Raw genomic sequence first — 20,123 nt, forward strand, 5'->3', positions numbered from 1 at the left:
TGATAAAATCCTACCTACCTTAGAAGCACCTCCAGCCAGCCCAGTTCAGCTCAGCATCTGGCTCATAAAAGGTTCTTAATAAATGTTAAAATCATGCCCCAAAGCACTTTGTCTTTTTTTTTTTTTAATCCTCACCCGAGGACATTTTTGCATTTATCTTCACATAGAGCGGGAGGGAGAGAGGGAGGAAGAGGGAGAGAGAGAAACGTCAATGTGACAGACACATTGGTTGCCACCCACACAACCCTAAACGGGGCTGGGGAAAAACTGTAATCGAGGTACATGCCCTTAGTGGAAACCAAACCCAGGACTCTTTGGTCCACAGGCCAATGCTCTAACCGCTGAGCCAAACTGGCCAGAGCAGCATTTTGTCTTTTACCTCTTTCATAGCACTTGTTGTCTTGCATTGAAATTATTTTTTATGGCTAAGGTTTCCCCATTGAGAGTCTAGATTCTGTGTTATGCTTCACTTAATTACAGAGATCACATTTTTTTTTAGTACGTATACAGCATAGGAATTGAATAAATGTTGATGTTAGGAATGACCTCAGGTTTTTCTTTATCATTCTATCTCCTCCTACTTTGGCTTCTCCTTTCTAGATCTTTCTGCAGCTCCTTCTTATGTATAATCATCTCCCTACCTGGGTCACCAATCTTGAGCACATTTAAGCAACAGGATAGTGCCCTGGTAAACTTGTTTCAGCCAAGCATATTAGGACCAAACTCTTTTAAATTTAATTTCTCCAAAACAGAGACATGAGAATCCCCAATAACTAGGAAAATGAAATGAAGTAATGTTGCCAAAGTTTTTTCATGACTCTTACCTCTTAAAGTCGTGAGCCAGGTTTGAATGAGCTAATTTCTAACTCATTCAGTTAGGAGGCCAAAATAAGTGATTCTTTTTGTTTTCTAATCATATTTTACTCTGCATTTAGCCTCTCAGATATGGAGACACCCTACTTTGTGTCACAGCAAGGAAGGAATTGTTTCCCCTCTGACAACACTACCTTCTGAAGCTCTACAGACAGAGGCTATTAAATTATTTAAGGTAAAATTTTATATGGAGTTATATGTTATTAAAATTTTAATTTGAAAACTAAAAATAAATAATTTAGGTTATAAAGTTTCATTTTTCAAAATGTTGTATTATTAAGAAAATATACTGAAATAAAATTAGGTGAATTTAATATGCTTTCTGAGTGAGGATTTGGGATTTATTAAACTATGTATGGTTTGGGCAATGTGAAACAATATCAGAAGAATCATTTCCCCATTAACCTCTCAAGTTGAGGGATTTCTCACATCACACTTACCTCAGTGTTGGGAGAGGGGTCAGCACCCTTCTTCTCCAGTGCTACTCTCAAATTCTTGTTACTCACCTTCTATTAGAAACCCCTGAGCACTTGAAACTTGTCATTCAGCTGGATCACTCTTTATCCCTTCACTGTTATTAGTCAGCTTCTGCTAACTCTTCAAATTTCATTAAGGATTTTGGCTCCCAACTCACCTTCTTTCTACCTCAAATCTGGCAATTATGCTGAATGACTGTATTATTACTTGATGCACAAATGCCATGGTCTTAAGATTCCTGACCTTCTTAATGCCAGTGTGGTTCACCCACCTCTCATCTGTTTCACTTTCCAGTTTTCTTGTCCACACCCTGGCCTCACCGTTCCTTAGAAGTTCACCACCTCTAAAAGTGTAAATCCTTATATCTCTTTCTTTAACCACAGTCTCTTAGCCCAGCGGTTCTCAACCTGTGGGTCACGACCCCTTTGGGGGTCGAACGGCCCTTTCACAGGGGTCACCTAAGACCATCGGAAAACACATATTTCTGATGGTGATTCATAACAGTAGCAAAATTACAGTTATAAAGTAGCAACGAAAATAACTTTATGGTTGGGGTCACCACAACATGAGGAACTGTATTAAAGGGTCACGGCATTAGGTAGGTTGAGAATCACTGTCTTAGCCTTTGAGTTCTCTTATTTTCTTACTCTTCCATTTTTCATCCTCACTAAGACCTTTGTTTTGAGCCATTTATTTATCTTAAGATTAAGAGAGAACATGATGATAACTTCCTCTTGGCTTTTCTTCCTTCTTTATCCAGCCTAGATTACTTTCATTAATATTTATAGATCCTTGGATCTATAATTCCATGGATTCTTCAGCCAAGCCCAAGCTAGATCAATGCTGCGGTCCTATCTGCTGCCACATTAGTCACACGTACACTGCTAGACAACATTAAACATCCCTGTGGACTGGAGCCAGTATAAATCTGTGGCCTTCATTCCTCAGGGCTGTCTCTCCTTCTGCTTGTCTTTGGTCATGTTTACCCTCAAACTTCCTTCTCAGTTATGTTTCTCACAACAAACTTGCTTTCTATTTTACTGAGAAAATGAGAGGGCATCAGACATGAACACCTCAGATCTCTCTCCCCAGCAGACATTATTTTATCTATTTTCTCTTTCAGGTCTCAACATGTTGGTACTTCATCCTCCCCTAGTCTCTTAGAGTCTCAATTTTTGTTTTTTCTTTTGGCTTCTTCTTGTCTACATTCCTTCCATCTAAAAAAAAAAAGATCATCTGTTTATTAGATAATATCAGGAATTATTGTTAGTTTGGGGAGTAATGTATGACATGGTAGTTATAGGAAAAAAAATCTTCATCAATTTAGATCTATACTGAAGTACTTACTGGTAAAATAACATGATATATATTAAAATACTCCAGAAAAGAAAGTAGAGGGGAGGTTGAATGAAACAAGTTTGGCAAAATGCTAAAAATTGTTGACACTTGGTGATGGGTACATGAGTAATCATTATGCTATTCTCTCTACTTTTGTTTATGTTTTAAAATTACCATAATGGAACATTTTTTAAAACCTACCCATAGAATACACAATTACCAAAAGCAAGAAAGACTCTATACAAATATATTTGAAAATCTAGATGAAGTGATCAACTTTATTACAAAATATAAATGGCCAAAATTAATTCCACATGAGAATGAAAATTTAAACAGAAAAATTTACCAAACTTTATAAGTGTGGGTAATTTCAATGCTGTTTAAACTATCCCAAAGCATAGAAAAAGAAGGAAATTTCCCAAAGTTTGTTTTTTTTTTACTTTTTATTTTGGAAAATTTCAAAAATAAGAGTAGAGAAAATATGAGGTCCAAGGTACGTATCACCCAGCCCCATAGCATCATCATATGGCCAGTTTTGTTTTAGTCTCACATCCCCACTGCTCCTCAACATTGGATGATTTGAAGCAAATTCTCAGTCATCATATCACCAGATTCGTTTTGTGAAGTGAGTATTATTACTTTGATACCAAACCCCAGAAACAATTGTACAAAATGGCATTTCATGCAAAAACTAATAAAATATTAACGAACAGAATCTAACATGTTGTAAGTTCTATAATGTAACTAAAAGAGATATATTATAGGAAATCAAGGATGGCTAAATATAGGATATTTATTAATATTATATATTGTTATTTGACAATCATCTCTAGATGCTGAAAAGGCATTTGACAAATTTAACATTCATAAAATAGTGATACTTTCTTAACTTGATAAAATTTAATGGTGGAATTTTTTTTCATTCATCAATTTATGCAATGCTTTATGTTAAAAACTAAATTTATTTTATTATATTCTGTCCTCAGAGGAGATAAAGACTACCTACTGTATAACAACACAATATTAAAGCCAACCATAGGTGTTTATAAACATTTTAACATTTCTTAATAGATATTATGTTTATTTAATCAGGTTTTAAATCCATCCATTCATTAAACATTCACTCTGTCACTCTATGCTGTGTAGAGAATGAAAAGATAAATAAGGTACAGTTTCTATCCTTATGAAGTTTATAGTGGACAAGAGATCATTAATGTTCTGTATACTCTTAAAATGAATGCATATTCTGCCCTTGGGTGGAGTGTTCTATAAGTGTCAGTTAGGCCAAGGTGGTTGATAGTGTTGTTCAAGCTTTCTCAATCCTTACTGATTTTCTGTCTGCATATTCTCAATTATTGAGAGTGGAGTATTTGAAATCACCAACTATAATTGTGCATTTTTCTACTTCTCCCTGCAATCCTATCAGTCTTTGCTTCATATATTTTATTAAGTACATAATCATTTAAGATTGTTAGGTCGTCTAGATGAACTGACCCCTTTGTTATTATAAAGTGACCTCTTTCAGGCAGAATTCCTTGCTCTGAAATCCACTTTGTTGGCTATTAATATAGCCACTCTGGATTTCTTTTGATTAGTGTTACCACAATATATCTTTTTTATTCATTTGGAAAAAAAAAAAAAAACATTGTTAAGAAGAGAATCAATACAATTCATGCAGAATAAATCTAATCATTCTTCACCTTGAGTGTGCTTTTTTTTTTTTCCTTAATTCAGACCTGCCAGCTTTTTATAAATGCCGCAGTTGACTCCCCTGCAATTGATTACCACGTATCTCTAGCCCAGAGTGCTTTGCAGATCTGTCTGACACATCCTGAGCTACAGAATGAAATTTGCTGTCAGCTCATCAAACAGACAAGACGGAGACAGCCACAGAGTCAACCAGGACCATTGCAGGTATATAGCGATATATACACACGCAATTTAAAATGATGTTGCTGTCTTGATTGTAAGAATGATGCATATTCAATATAGACATTTGGAAAATACAAAAAGTATAAAAAGGGAAAATAGCTATTAATGTTTTTATGTATATCCTTTCAGTTTATTTATATATTTATATGCTTCTGTAGGAATGTATGTGTATGTGTATATATTTATACACACTCACATTTTTCACATTACTAGGGTTATAATGTGCATACTAGTTTCTTAAAACTATAGAATATAAGTATTTTCCCTCTATTCTTCAATATTCTTGAAAACATTAATGATTGCATTAATATCAACTACCATACATATAATCCTGTTACCTAATCTCTGTTAATATTTATATACTTGCTCCTTATTTATGTATGTATATATTTAAGTATGTGTAGGTAGATTGGTTTTGTTTTGGGGTATATGATTTTTTACTATTTTTTAATCTGTTCTGTCTCAAAGCCATTATTTATATTTCCATGAGTAAGTAAATACATAAATGAACAAAAAAGGAGCAATGTTCCTAATCTTTGATGTCAAAAAGGATTACCATATCTACATGTCTTTGGTATCTCAGTTGTAGACAACTATATACATAACTAGATGGATTATGTATCTGACCCAATGTGGCTTTTTAAATGATTTTATGTATTATACATGCTCTAAGAAGATAATGCTCTAAGAACATGCTGGAAGAAGCAAACACTTTTGGGGTCAAGAAAGGTTACAAACTACTTGAGTAAATAAAATCTTGGAAACCAAAAGAAAAAGAAGATTATCAGCTCTGTCAGTCAGACTGGTTCTGACTTGGGTCTCTGCCCGCCCCGTGGCGTCTAACCTCAGCTGCTTCTCTTTGCCCAGGCCTGGCAGCTCTTGGCGCTCTCTGTTGGGCTCTTCCTTCCCCATCATCCTTTCCTGTGGCTCCTCAGGCTCCACCTAAAGAGGAATGCAGATTCCAGGTGTGCAGAAAACGAGCCAGCTGAACCATTTCTGTGGTCTCTGAAAATCTACAATAAATCATAAGTATTTAGTAACCTGCCAGGCACATTTGTAGAAGAATGGGTGAAACAAATGTTGGTGCAGGGAACCTTTGGTTTTTATGTATGTGGAGCTTGGAAAATATTTCCTTTGTTATGTTAAACCTCATGGAAGATTGCAGTGAAAGCTTGAAACCTGACAAAGAATAGTTTTAAGTGAAAAGTCTGTGTATATTTCAAGTATGAATGACTTAGCATTAGTTATTGTTATAACAGCAACTATTTTGTTTCCTTGGTTTTTCCCAGTATTATGTTTCTTCACATTGAATTCTTTTTTTTTTTTAATCCTCACCCGAGGACATTTTTGCATTTATCTTCACATAGAGAGGGAGAGAGAGAAGGAGGAAGAGAGAGAGAGAGAAACATCGACGTGAGAGAGACATATTGAGTGGTTGCCACCCACACGACCCCAACTGGGGCTGGGGACAAACTGCAACCAAGGTACCGCCCCTTCGCGGGAACCAAACCCAGGTCTCTCTGGTCCATGGGCTGACACTCTAACCGTTGAGCTAAAACGGCCAGGCCACATTGAATTCTTTTATGTGGAAAACTTCACTGATGGTCTTCCCCCTTTTATACTTGTGTGTATTTGAATTACTTCAGAATTTTTATTTCCTTGAAAAAAGATGTTTAAAATCCAACTGTCACAATGGCTTTTTACTTGGGACCCAGGGCACTCAGCCAAGGGTTATCAGGGTCATTTTGTCCAAGAGGTTGATGTTAGGTTGCTTAAATAAACTCTGGGACTAAGATAAACAAATAAACAAATGCAATGAAACACAAAACAACTTTGAAGCAATAGAAAAATGTTCTTCAGTTCATAATATGTTTTGAGGACTCTGTGATCAAGGTCATGTGACTTCAGTTGCAATAAGTGACAAATCACCCAAAAGGTAACATTTCAAAGTCTGCCTAGAAGACACTTGAATACAAGTATATTTAGAGGTGTTATCAATCTGCTTGTATTAACAGAGTAAAAATTACATATAATAAATGAGGGCAAATAAGACCTCTGTCCAACCTTTACATTTAATTGTCTAGTAGTTTTGTTTAATGCTTAACATTTTTTAAGACATTTATGTTTTATAGGGTAAAGAAAAAAATGTACTTTTGTTTCGCAGTCAAACACTGACCTCCAAGTTCTTCAAACAAGAACTCGGCTACATCATGTGTTTCTTAAGTTATCCAAACTGCTATAGTTATCCTATACTATCCTATGTATAATTACTAATGTAGTGACTATATAATGACTGGTAATTTTAAATTCATCTTGTAACTATAATAATACGATAAAAATGAAGAATACTTTGTGGGGAAGTTGCATTCAGTTAGTGCAAAAGCAAAGAAACCATAACTAACAAGAGCTAATGTCACTGGTGTGTCCTGCGTCCAAGGCACTGCCTGGATAGGGATAAGAAGATCAGGAAAGCATAGTCCCTGCCATCACTGGAGCAGATGCACATGTAAAGAGCCAGTCATACAAGGCAAACGCCCAGAAGTGTGGATATCAAGGGTGTATTAGGGGTAATTTGGTGATTTTTTTCAAGAGTCCTTTTAGAGATTTCTTTCAATTGAGTTTTCCCAGAAGCAGCCCTCTGAGATAAGGATTTGAGTGGAAGTAGTTTATTTGGGAGGTGCAGTAAACACCAGTAGGGGGGTCATATTATAGACTGAATTGTGTCCCTCCCCCAAAAGAAAAAAAGCTAGAATTTGAGAAAAGATACAGAGGTTTAATATTATTATGCAAAAAGAAACAGTACTGTCAAAATTAGCATAATACATTGTAATAATGTACATCAAGGAAAACTTTCTTAATGGTTTTTTATCAGGTTGTCTTAGTTAAATTTATTCGTAGGCTTTATCTTAAGTTTTGTGTTATAGAACAGAATTTGGAAAATACGCCATTTATTGCCAACGATGTGTGGAAAGAACACAACAAAATGGAGATCGAGAAGCAAGACCCTCAAGAATGGAAATTCTTTCAACCCTTCTTCGAAATCCTTATCATCATTCTTTGCCCTTCAGTATCCCTGTGCACTTCATGAATGGGATATATCAGGTAGGCTAGACTTCCTACCCTGAAGAAGACTTGCTTAGCCTAGAATCCTCTGTGTAACCTCTGAGCAAGAGAAGTGAGACTGTCCACCTGCCTTTGTCAGCAGCTGGCAGTGACAAACTTGCAAATATATTAGATCCTTTATCAGAAAGGCTGAGTTTTGAAACAGCTTTGTTAAAAAGGATTCATACTAAAAACAAATCTATATTGAACCAAATAAGGGAGGAGTTACTCTGCCATTACAGTTCTGATGGAGAAAAACAAAAATTCTTTGGTTGAGGTCGCCAGTGTACCTGCTAGGTGAGGAAAGAATTGCTAACATTGGGTGTATACAAATTCGGTCTCTCTGAAAGTATCCAAATCTCAGGAATTGTTTGGGAAAACTTATGTGGGCCTCCCACCTCTCAGATAGATGCTCGCTTATTACGTGAAGCAGACATGTCCCAAAGCTGGCAGTTAGTCTTTGTAGCCATAAGCCTTTTATCACAGAATTCAGATACTTAACTGCATATTAAAGAAACAAACATTAAAGGCATAAAAGTTCATTTGTCTTAAGTACGTTTCTTGTTTATTTTTTTTTCCTTTGCTTGAAGATTACATATTGCACTGCAGTTCTTGGTTTGCTTTTAATGGGTAGGCATAATATCTCTGCAAAATGTTTACAGCTGTCAAATGATCTGCCTCTTTTGATTTCATGTCATTTGGCTGAAGCCAAGATTTCTGAATTCTTACAGCAAGATAATGAATAAGACAACATTAATTTTCTCCAGTGGCGCTTTAGGGGAAAAAAATTAAAGTATCCAGATAAATATATGTTACCATTAGTCATGTATCAAGTATGTCTTGCTTCTCTCCTGAAATCTAGGTTTGAAATGTACATGCTTTTTTATTTAGAGAATGACTTTGTTATTTCTGCTTAGGTAGTTGGATTTGACGCATCCACCACAGTAGAAGAGTTTCTGAACACTTTGAACCAGGATACAGGAATGCGGAAGCCAGCACAGTCTGGATTTGCACTGTTCACTGATGATCCATCTGGCAGGGATTTAGAGCATTGTCTTCAAGGAAACATCAAGGTAAAACCAAGTCCTTTCAAGGAGGCACACTGAGCAAACAAAGAAGCTACTATTTGCTATTTGCAACAAGTTCAGTTCAGGAGTTTAAAAAAAATTTAAGCAAACTAATCTTCATAGTAAAAAAAAAGAAAAAACCTTGCAGGATTTTGTTGAAACCGTAGAACTCTTACTATACAATCTGCACACACACATACATACTCTATGTCAAAGAGAGGGAAAGGATCAATAATAGTAATAGCACCCTAAATATTAGGGTAATGTGGGTGGAGGTGTGGAAGCTCTAATAAAATGGATTCATTTATTCAGCAATGTTTATTGAACTATTTATTGTGTCCTACAAGCTGGACCGAACTTTGTAGAGAGTACAAAGAAGGATCAGAAATAGTCCCTGCCCACAGCAAACTTGTAATTTGCTTAGGGAAGAGCAGCTTTATACACTGATACCTTTAAACTGGAGTTGAAAGTGATTGATGTCTTAAGAGTGCTGTGAATATTCCTCAGAGGGAGAGATTAAGCTCAGCTTTGGAAATTAGGGATGATCTGAAATGGGCTTTGAAGGATGGGTGGAGGAAAATGGACCTATGGAAATAAAGGATTCCAGACATAAGGAAAATCATGAGCAAAGACAGAATTGGAAGATTTTTAAAGTCTTTTCTAGGTCGTAGTAAAATAACTTTAATCAAGTTTCTAGTGATGGCAACGATTAGAAATATAGAATTATAGAACCAGAAGGAACTTTAGAGAAACAACAATTTGCAAATGAGGAAACTAAGGCCCGTCGCAGGAAATGAGTTACCCCAAGTCAAACAGCTAGAGCTGGGCCTGGACCCTTTGCTTACTCGATGTGGTCTTTGATTGCTCTGGGAGTAAATGCCTTGTGATGGGGTGAAGGTATTTCTGGGATTTGGAGATGACAGAATTGGGAGATGATGGAGTAGGGAAAGAACTAGATTTATAAGTAATAGCTCACAGGTTTTGAGCATATGCAACATCAGTAACTCTCAAAACCCAGCTCCACTTGCAAAATAACCTGTTGGGACTCCATGGGTTTCTACAGAATACTGTTAAAGCTCATGCTTAGCTCATCAGGCATGTTGGTTAATAGAGATGGTTTCCCTCCACACCCCTTTGCCTGTATCTTCTACTGCATATTGAGAAATCTAGATAAATAAGTGTTTTTTCTCCTCAGCTCCAAGTACATCCTGTTCAGTTCAACAAATCCAAATGTAAATTTTTGAGACAGACATTCCTAGAACACTATTGTTAATAAATTAGTCAAGAAGATAAGCTAATATTTTTGGTTGACTTGAGCTAAGTAAATACCTGGGGCTTGCTTGAATAACTGCTTACCACATATTTTTGAAAACTTTTATTTATATTTCTGTAAATGATCAGTTAAATAAACAAACATTTATTTGGTTCCTGGAGAATTTTTGTTCTTTCTCAATCAAAGAATGTTAAGATTGTAGTCCAGATTTCTTTGGTATGACTTCAGTTATTCCAATTTTTGTAATAAACTCAGAAGGTAGAAAAGTTGCTTCTTCAGTGACTAAATTATGAAAAAAAAAATTCCTGGAATTCTCTTGTTTCTAGTCTCATTAAGATTCCTTTTTGAGTAAAAAATGCATTGTCACAGTCCAAGTTAATGTGTGTCCAAAAGCGTAAGTGGGCCGAAGAGCAATTTATAATTAAACCCTAAACTCAAGAGCTTCCGATAAGCTTGAAACAAAAAGCTTCAGTTCATTTGGTTTGATCGCATTAACTGGAGATTTTTTTTCAGTGTTCAGACATGCTTGTCTTCAAAATATACCAATTTGAAAAGTATTATAAATATCCATTTTTCACTTTCCTTCTAGATTTGTGACATTATTTCTAAGTGGGAACAGGCTTCAAAAGAACAGCAGCCTGGGAAATGGGAAGGTACAAGAACTGTTCGTCTAACTTATAAGAACAGGTGGGTAATATCATCGCCAAATGCCAAAGTAGGAGTATACACTTACCTTCAAATCATGCACCTACAACTTAACTTCTGCAGAAGAGCCTTGAAAGTTATATTTATCTATATATTTTTTTCTATAAATGATAACTCTACTGTAGGAAGAAACTGTCACATAAAACTTTATTTCTGATTCTTGTCCCTTAATGTCATGAATAATTATATTTTATAAAAATATACATCTGGACAAAGATTAGAAGAAAACTACAAGAAAAAATAGCTGCTGTCCTAGCGTTGAGTGAATTTTTCACTTTCAAATTTTTTAACACCATTATTACTTTTTTTTTTTTTTTTTGCATTTATCTTTAGATAGAGGAGGAGGGGGTGGGGAGAGAGAGAGAGAAATATCAATGTGAGAGAGAGACATCAACTGGTCGCCACCCACACGACTCCAACTGGGGCTGGGGACAAACTGCAACCAAGGTACTTGCCCTTAGCGGGAACCGAATCCAGAACTCTCTGGTCTGTGGGATGATGCTCTAACCGCTGAGCCAAACTGGCCAGGGCCCATTATTACATTTTTCATGAAGACTGAATACTATAGATCTGTAGTAAGAAGAAATATTTAAATTACCTGAGCCTTTTAAAAGTGATATATTCATATTCATTCATTTTCATTTTTCCATATCTTCTCTTTCAATATTTATTGAGCTTCAAATATAAGCCAGGCATGTAGCTAGTTGCTTTGGATAAAATAATAATAAAAACAGACACAAACACAATCCCTGATCTTTTGGAATTTACAGGCTAGTGAAGAAGACAGTTTTTCTTGTTTTTGTTTTTTATATCCTCGCCCAAGGATATTTTTCCATTTATCTTCAGATAGAGTGGGAGGGGGAGAGAGAGAGAGAGAATCATCAGTGTGATCCCTACCAGGGCTCTGCAGCCGAGGTATGTGCCTTTGACTGGAATCAAACCCGAGACTCTTTGGTTCGAGGGCCAATGCTCTAACCGCTGAGCCAAACCAGCCAGTGCAAGAAAGACAGTTTTTAATCATACAATAACTCTAATGAATATGTAATTACACACTAAGTTCTTTGAAAGAGAAGAGTGTGGTTCTGTGAGAGTGTATAAATAGAAACCTGACCTAGACTGGAGACATCGGGAGGCTTTGAGGAAATGATGCTTATGTCAAGGGCAGAAGAGGGCTGGGGGTAGGAGCATTGAAATGGGTAAAGAATAATGTTCAGAAGCCTGTGGAGGCCTGGCCAGTGTGGCTCAGTGGTTGAGCATCGACCCATGCAGCAAGAGGTTGCCAGTCTGATTCCCAGTCAGGACACATGCCTAGGTTGTGGGCCAAATCCTCAGTGGGGGGCATGCAGGAGGCAGCCACTTGATGTTCTCTCTCATCAATGTTTCTATCTCTCTCTCCCTCTTCCTTTCTCTCTCTCTAAAAAATTAATAAAGAATAAAAAAGCATGTGGCAGGAAGTTTCTCAATATTTCAGAAATTGTTAAAAATCCAGTGAGGCTAGAACATATACCTTCTTAACAGATACAATTTCAATATACTTTGGCACATGGTCAGAAACCAGATTTTCTTTCTCTCTTTTTTAACATCTTCTTTTCTTCCATGTATTAGAAGAAGGTGGTAGTTAATAGTGTTCACTGACCAGGTCAAATTAACTATACCCCATAAAATAAGGAATCTAAAATATCAGACCAAATACCTGGTGGAATTATTGGTATAGTATTGACTTCTTTCAGAGGCCTACTTTTGGAATGTAGGAAATAAAGGCACTAAGATAATATAAATAATGTAGTAGCCTTGGATCCAGTTCAGGATTTCTTTTTCTAATAACCTATCCCACAGAAATTCCCACAGAAGTGGGCAAGGGTATTCCAGTATTTCCCAGTACCTTCTTTGCCATATTTTTTAGAATAGTGAAAAATAAGTGTGTGTGCGGGGGTGCGGTGGGGGGCTTATCATATATTGATTAATAGGGGGCAGTTAAATAAACATGGTGCATTCATATTTCTGACTTCTCTTCTGCAGTCAGTACTAAAAGGCCACACACTGAACAGGCTCGTTTGATCTGGATAACGGTGGTTGAGCCATTGGAACTTCACTGTTCTGGGGCTCATGAACAAGAGAGCTGAGCACACAAGAAGGCAACTGTTAAGCTCTGGGATCTAAGGTTTAAAAATTATGTTTTTCAAGAGATAAGCAAAATTACTTAGATAATGAAAATCTGATGAGCTTCTGGAGGAACTTATTTCCACTGATGGAAGCCTTTATGTGTGAAGCTTCCAGGTGGTGGTTTTGGTTCTGTGGTTGCTGGAGCAATGATTCTCAATGTGTGGGCCCCAGACCTGCAGCGTCAGCATCACATGGAACCACAGAAATAAACAGTATTAAGTGGCCTTCAGCCTTAATAAGTCAGAATCTCTGGAGTAAGACCAGGGAGTCTGTGTTTTAACAATTCTGCAGGTGATTCTTATGCATGCTGGGTTTTGAGAAGCACTGATCTAGAGGTCCTCATTGCTGCCTCTGTCTCTTGAGCTTACCTGGTAGAAGGGAGCCAGTCCCTAGACCTGACCTGCTATACATCTTTATGTAGAAGAGGTTCGAGAATTCTCATGTGGTTTTGTTGGCACTAAGTGGAATTGCTTTTGTGCCTAAGATTAGTTCTAATAATTCATACTTTATGGATGCTTATTTAATACACACTAATTCTGCCTATGATGGCTATGGTTGGAACCAAAATTAAATTTGGTTGAAATGGAGAAAGGTGGTCTGACAGACACAGACAAGAATAATGCTCCAAATCTAGCAAATGCCACTAGAAAGGACAAAGAGAGGCATGAATAACATATAATAAAGATTGCCATGTTAAAAAAAAAAACAAAAAAAACAAAGAAAAACCTTATGACAGTAGCTTTGACACAGAAAAAAAGCAACTCAACCAAAAGATTTAATCTTTAACAGAAGTCTGAAATGGCTGGATAGCCACAGCTATGAGAAAACACTATTTCCAAATACAGTCTTGCTTTGCACGTGCGTATAAATAGCTTCAACAATGAGCCCTGACTTCCAGTGGTACAATCAGGAGGGGAACCGGCCGTGACCTATTATGCAGCCATGGACGAGCAGCACTGTAATAAAAACGGAAATACCAGCTCTTTATTAGGGGATTTTCATTTATATTTAGGAATGCAAGTTATGAAATTTTAATTATCTAGATTCAGAGGTTAAAGATCTAATTAATAGACTTTAAACTTGTTCTCACAGATGACCGTTTGTAAACTAATGTTTAAATTCTATTCATATTTAGGCTGCTTATTTAATTTGATTTCTTACTGTGTATTTGACATTGCAAAGTCAAAGCATGTTTTTAACCAAATGAAACTGGCAAGGGTCCTTCCTTGAAGAGGACAACTCTCCCATACCCCTTGTTGAAGTAAAAGATCACTTTCGGTTGCCCTTTGTCATTATTTTCTGGAGCATAGCGAAACATTCCCATCTCGGCCACCTTAGCTGATGGTAAGAGTGCCTAGATCCTTTGGCTCCTAAGCCAAGGAGCGTCTTGATAGGTCACCTAATTTATCCCATTTTTTCCCCATCTATATTAATACCAAAAAAAATCCAGCATGAAGAGACTCTTGTAATTCTAAATACCTCTAGAAAAGAATGCTAATAATAATAATATCCAACATTCATTGAGTATTTACCACACACCAGGCCCCATCCTGCGCTTTTTTCATGTAGCACCTTATGTAATGCTCACAACACCCCCACGAAGCAGGTATTATTACCTCCATCCTCCATCTTACAGATCAGGAAACTGAAGCTTTAGAGAGTTAAGTCATTTGCCCGAGGCTACAAAATGGGGATTCTTTCAGGCTTTTTTGACAAATAATTCCCATATTTAGCAGTTCCCACTACCATTCATTTATCCATTCATGCAGTAAACATCTGTACAGGGTCTGCCAGCACCAGGCCTTGTTGAAGCCCTGGGGAGTCAAAGGCGAATCGAAGTTCTCCGCCTTCTAGAACCCTGCAGTGTGTAGGGAGAGACAGACACGACACCTTAGCGATGTGATGATCGCTGGAACAGGAACAGGATGCAGAGTAGTGGACATGGGCTCTGGGAAGACACTGCCTGGGTTAGAATCCTGGTTCCCCTCTCACTGTGTGGCTTTGAGCAAGTTGGTCACCATCTCTGTGCCTCAGATACCCTCAACGTGAAATGGAGATGAAAACGGTACCTCCTTGAGGGTGTCTGAAGGACCAAATGTCAGCAGAGGTAAAGCCCTTGGATCAGGGTTGGCCATACAGTTAAGGCCCCATCCATATTGGCTCTTACCTTGAATATAACACATGTATGTACATGCTGAGGTGGGAACATAGAGGAAGGCTTCAGAGTGCTGACTTCGAGCAGGTGACCTGAATGGTGGCCTCCGAGGCAGGAGGAGGACAGGGAAGGGGTCACAACTGCAGTTTTAGGAGAGTGTTGTCAGCAGACTGCAGTGGACGGAGGAGGGAAGGGACGTGAAGAGTGAAGGCGGGCGCTCAGTATTTACAGGATGACGAGAAGAGAGGATTGGAGAGAAGTGCTCTGAGGACTGAGGTGTGGAGCTGGAGCAGGCAAGCGAAAGGGTTCCCCAGCAGTGCCGAGGGCTCTGCTGAACAGCGTGCACACACACAGTGGTCCTGGGGCTCGTGGCGCTGTGGTTGCCATCCGCAGGGTTCGCTTCCTGGCAGCTCAGCCGTGCCCTGCCTGCCGTGACGGGCCCACTCTCTGCTTCAGGCCTCTGTAGGGCCGGGGACCGTCACTCTGCACAGGCGGAGCACATTCTCCTGGCGCCTTTCCTGTTGAAGATCTGTGGATTTGAGTATCTGGCTTCTTGGTCATTTTTGTGACTCCTTGGTCCCTCTCCACATTCTCTGAAAATCGCTGTGTAACTGTCGGAGCCCAAACTGTTTCATTAGGGGCTTGAGCCTATGACTCCTACCTGTCGTTTTTCTATTTGTGTCTGGGATTGTTTTTTTCTTTTTTGCTTATAGTGCTTCATTTTCCCCCCAGGTTCCATTTCATTCACATGCCAGAAGTGATTGAAAATGCACTGTAGCTCTCTTGCCTGAGGCCATTTGGACATTTGGTTCTTTTTTCCCTCCTAGCTGCATTACCAGTTCAAACCTTCATTAAGAACGTCCCAGTGGTAACACTTAGCAAACCCTAATGGATTACAGAGATGAGTAAGACATAGTTCTTAACTTCAAGTGGAGACAATAAGCTATGTACAAAAATGTTCCCATACCAAAAAGGGAGAGCTTTTTTTTTCCAACTTTATTCTCTTATATCCCTTTGCTAACATTATTTTGAATTTAGAATCAATTTCTGTTACCCAGTCATAGCCTTCTACCAGTTAACAACTTGTCATCATGCGGTTATAGATAAAAAAGGGCCTAGGATTTTCAAGAAACCACCCTGCATGACTGTCCAGTCCAGTGATTCTTAAGCTGGGGTGGGTGGAAAGAAATTTTAGAATCATGGAGAAGAAGAGCTTTTCAAAGCACAACCCCCATCCTCCCTCTGAGATTCTGACCTGCTGCCCTCGAAGTCCCTGCCATTTGAGATAATTTTTGCGAGAGATACTGTAACTGATGGCAGTGTGGCCTCCCCTGGAGTGGATAGGGAGAAAAAGGGTGAACATTCCGTTAGAGCCAGTGGGCACACACCGAAGTCTCTCTTGTCCTGCGACTGTTGTCATGACATTCTCCAGTCGGCCAAGGTGTTGCTTAACCACTCCCTGGCCACAGCCTTCACGGCACCCCATGCCTGAGCTGCAGCCTGAACTCAGAGCCCCAGAACCTCACCCATAAAGAAACAGCACAGTGCATAAAGAGGGTCACTGAGTTGAAGAGCTAAGCGGACAAAAGCCATCTCATATTTTGACAACTAATAATCACATGTAAACTACTGTTAAACTCCTAAGGCTGCTCATGAGAATGCGATCCAAAAAAGTCAAAACATTTAAATGTACAAATATTATCTTTTGGATTCCTAGAATAAACCACCCCTCTCCAATTCTATGTTGATTTTGAATCGAAACCTTCATTTCCTATTCCCTGGTGGTCAAGGCATTTAGGAAATATCACGAGTGTTTTGAAAATTGGGTTTATGCAGCCCATTGAAGCAGGGTTAATGTCATCACCACCACCACCACCACCCCAGGCAAGAAAGGGCATATTTGTTTCACTCAGTGTCTTATTTCCTTCCTCTGTAACACTTTAGGATTTCATATTTCAGGGCATAAAAAATAGCGTAGAAGCATCCCTCAACCTCAATGCAGTTTTCCTCAGTTTGCTGGAGTGTTGTCTAGAACAGAAACAGGAGTCACTAACAGGTAGCAACGATTTAAGCTTGTATTACATAGAGAACTATGTTAGAACAACCCTTTCTTCCTTTGTAAGAATGTCCATTAATGAAAAATGTCCTGTGTTTTACAGACTGTATTTCTCCATGCAAGCTCGTGGAGAGACGGACAGAGAAAAGTTGCTATTAATGTATCAGACAAATGACCAAATAATAAATGGACTTTTTCCTCTGAACAAGGACCTGGCATTAGAAATGGCGGCTCTTATAGCTCAGGTAATTTCCACGTTATGTAGAGTAATATTTTGTAAAGATAAAATACTAATTTCAACACTGACTTAAATGGAGTAAAACAATATACCATTAGAGATTCTTTAAGTTCATTTTGCTATGATTAACACCTTAAAAATTACAGGCATTATAATTACAGTTTGACTCCAAATTGCTGACAATTGCAGTGATGTGGAATGAGACAGTATTCCTTAAGGGAACCCAGTTGCTTAATGATCTTGAAAGTGTACCACCAGGCTTTGCATTTCGTAAAGGAGCTTGATGAGTGCAGAGCTGTAGGGCTAAGGACACCATTCCAAAACCGCCCTCTGATCTAACAGGAATCATTCTTTTAAAAAGCTAAAGCACTTTCTTTTACTTACCTGTTGTATCAGTTAGGATGAATCAGACTTCTATAAAAGAGCACACATGCAAATTAATAGTGACGATTGAAATGGAAGTGTATTTGTCTCTCACATAGAGGGATAGGATGCCAGCACCTCTCTAAGGTCAAGGGCAGGGGCTGGATCCCGCTCTTCATTCTGCTATCCGTCACGTGTCATCTTCATGGTCCTGGAGGGCCGCCAGAGCTCCAGCTACCACGTCAGTGTTCCGGGCCTCCGAATGGAGGAAGGCTGAAGAAGAGCATGTCCTCCGCCTTGGAGAAATTTTCCAGCAGATGCATAGAACAGTTCCACGTATGTCTCTCTGGCCATGCCAACCTGTAAGACAGACTGGAGAATGTAGTTTTACATGGGCAGCAATGAGCCCAGATAAATTCAAGGTTTCTGTGATTTGGAAAGGAAAGAATGGTCAGAAGAGGCAACGCACAGTCCTCACCACACCTGTCTCTGCACATGTTAATTAAGGAAAAACATTAAGGCAACTCTATGGTGTGTCAGTCTTCTGTCTACACAAAATCCTGGGACATCTTGTTTGTTCTCTTCATTTTGGTCCACCACCTGTGCCAGTGACTCCCAGATCTTTTCTCTCCAGTTCATACTTTCATGGGCTCCTTAAATTCACCATATCGGGAACTGAACTAATGATGTTCCCGTCTCTTCCTTCACCCTCTGTACCTTCACTGGGACACTGCCTCGCTGAGACCCCAGGCACGCTTCCAATCCAGGACTCTTCGCCACCTGTGCCCTCGCCCTCCCTCTCCCCCAGTCTCCGCCCTGCCTGTTTTAACTCTTAGACTTTGTTCCCTCCTCTTCCTATTGACCACAGGTGCTGTCACATCCTGCATGCTTTCTGGCATCAGGCTTCTAACTAGTGTGTTTTTCTCACGGCTGGTCCCCCACAAAGTTATCCTCCACCCAGATGCTAGAGAGATTGTTCAGTCATCCATTGCTTCCTAACAAGTGGCTCCAGGACTGTCACATCAGATGATGACAATCTGGGCAGGAGCCTAAGGGCAGCTTGTTTCTGCTGCAGACCACACCAGCGGGCACAGCTGGAAGGGCTGGGACCATCTGAAGGCCGTTCACTCACAGTCTGGTAGCTGACGCTGGCTGTCAGGTGGAATGGTGCTCACAGAATGGTGCTTAGGTGGCAAGAGCAACATCCTGAAAGAGAGACAAGAAGTGGAAGCTGCTGTTTCCTTAAGGCGGGGCCTGGAAACCACGCCGCAGTGGTTCGTTACATAGCACTAGTGACTGGAACGGAGATGTAGCAAAATGTGAACCTAGCCGTGCTGTTCCCTGTTCACATGGAAGGGTTTTCATGACCTACTCTCTGCCTGCCCCTCCAGCCTCATTTCTTAATGCTCCCTCCCCTGAACTTGATGCTCCAATAAAGCATAAAAGGAAACTGTGGTTCCCTGCACAGCTCCCAGACTCCCATACGGTTTGCTTTTTCTTCCCTCTTGGGCTTCACTTGTCTCTTTCTGAAACATCTATCCCCCTCCCTTTACTTGCTAGCTTCAGCTTATTCTTTAATTTTTATCTTCGTGTCACTTATTCCAGGAAGCCTTCCTGAACTCTGCCTGGGTGGGTTAACTGTTCCTCTTGGGGTTTCTGTAATGTCTTGCACATATCTATTACTGTCCTGACCTCAATGCTTTATTATTTATTTGTTTCTGTTTTGGCCCTCTACTGCGACCTCCCTAACGGCAAGGGCTGTCCCTATTCATTTTTGTATCTCAAGTAGTGTCTTACACATAGTTCATTATCCATAAATGTCTTGAATGAATGAATAGTACATCATTTAGTTTACTTTTATAATCATTTTACAGTTATCTGAAGTTTAAAGCATTAGTGCTACACTGAATGTTCTCTTTCTGCAAGCAATGGAAATCTGAGGAAAAGAGAAATAGGTCCACATACAAATGGCCAAGAGACATATGAAGAAATGCTCAACGTCACTAATCATCAGAGAGATACAAATTAAAACAACTATGACGTATCACCTCACACCTATCAGAATGGCCGCCATCAACAAATCATCAAACAACAAGTGTTGGCGAGGGTGTGGAGAAAAGGGGACTCTAGCACACTGCTGGTGGGAATGCAGACTGGTGCAGCCACTGTGGAAAACACTATGGTGTTATCTCAAAAAGTTAAAAATTGAACTGCCATTTGACCCAGTGATCCCACTTCTAGGAATATACCCTAAGAAACCTGAAACACCAATCAGAAAGAATATATGTACCCCCATGTTCATAGCAGCACTATTTACAATAGCTAAGATCTGGAAACAACCCAAGTGTCCATCAGTAGATGAGTGGATTAAAAAGCTGTGG

At 39.1% G+C, this 20,123-nt stretch overlaps 1 protein-coding gene across 1 annotated transcript in view; it reads left to right on the forward strand.

Annotated features, from left to right (window-relative positions):
• Positions 1-20,123, forward strand: part of PLEKHH2 (pleckstrin homology, MyTH4 and FERM domain containing H2) — a 100,069-nt gene that overhangs the window by 68,634 nt on the left and 11,312 nt on the right. Inside the window, exons 19-25 of the mRNA XM_036263175.1 lie at positions 936-1,048; positions 4,423-4,602; positions 5,488-5,585; positions 7,545-7,722; positions 8,640-8,795; positions 10,652-10,749; positions 17,245-17,386. Of these exons, the coding sequence (XP_036119068.1) occupies positions 936-1,048; positions 4,423-4,602; positions 5,488-5,585; positions 7,545-7,722; positions 8,640-8,795; positions 10,652-10,749; positions 17,245-17,386 (965 nt within the window). The remainder of the gene's footprint in view (positions 1-935; positions 1,049-4,422; positions 4,603-5,487; positions 5,586-7,544; positions 7,723-8,639; positions 8,796-10,651; positions 10,750-17,244; positions 17,387-20,123) is intronic.

Source organism: Molossus molossus, unplaced genomic scaffold (assembly GCF_014108415.1).
Source record: "Molossus molossus isolate mMolMol1 unplaced genomic scaffold, mMolMol1.p scaffold_m16_p_15, whole genome shotgun sequence".
In the NCBI taxonomy this organism is placed as follows: Eukaryota; Metazoa; Chordata; class Mammalia; order Chiroptera; family Molossidae; genus Molossus; species Molossus molossus.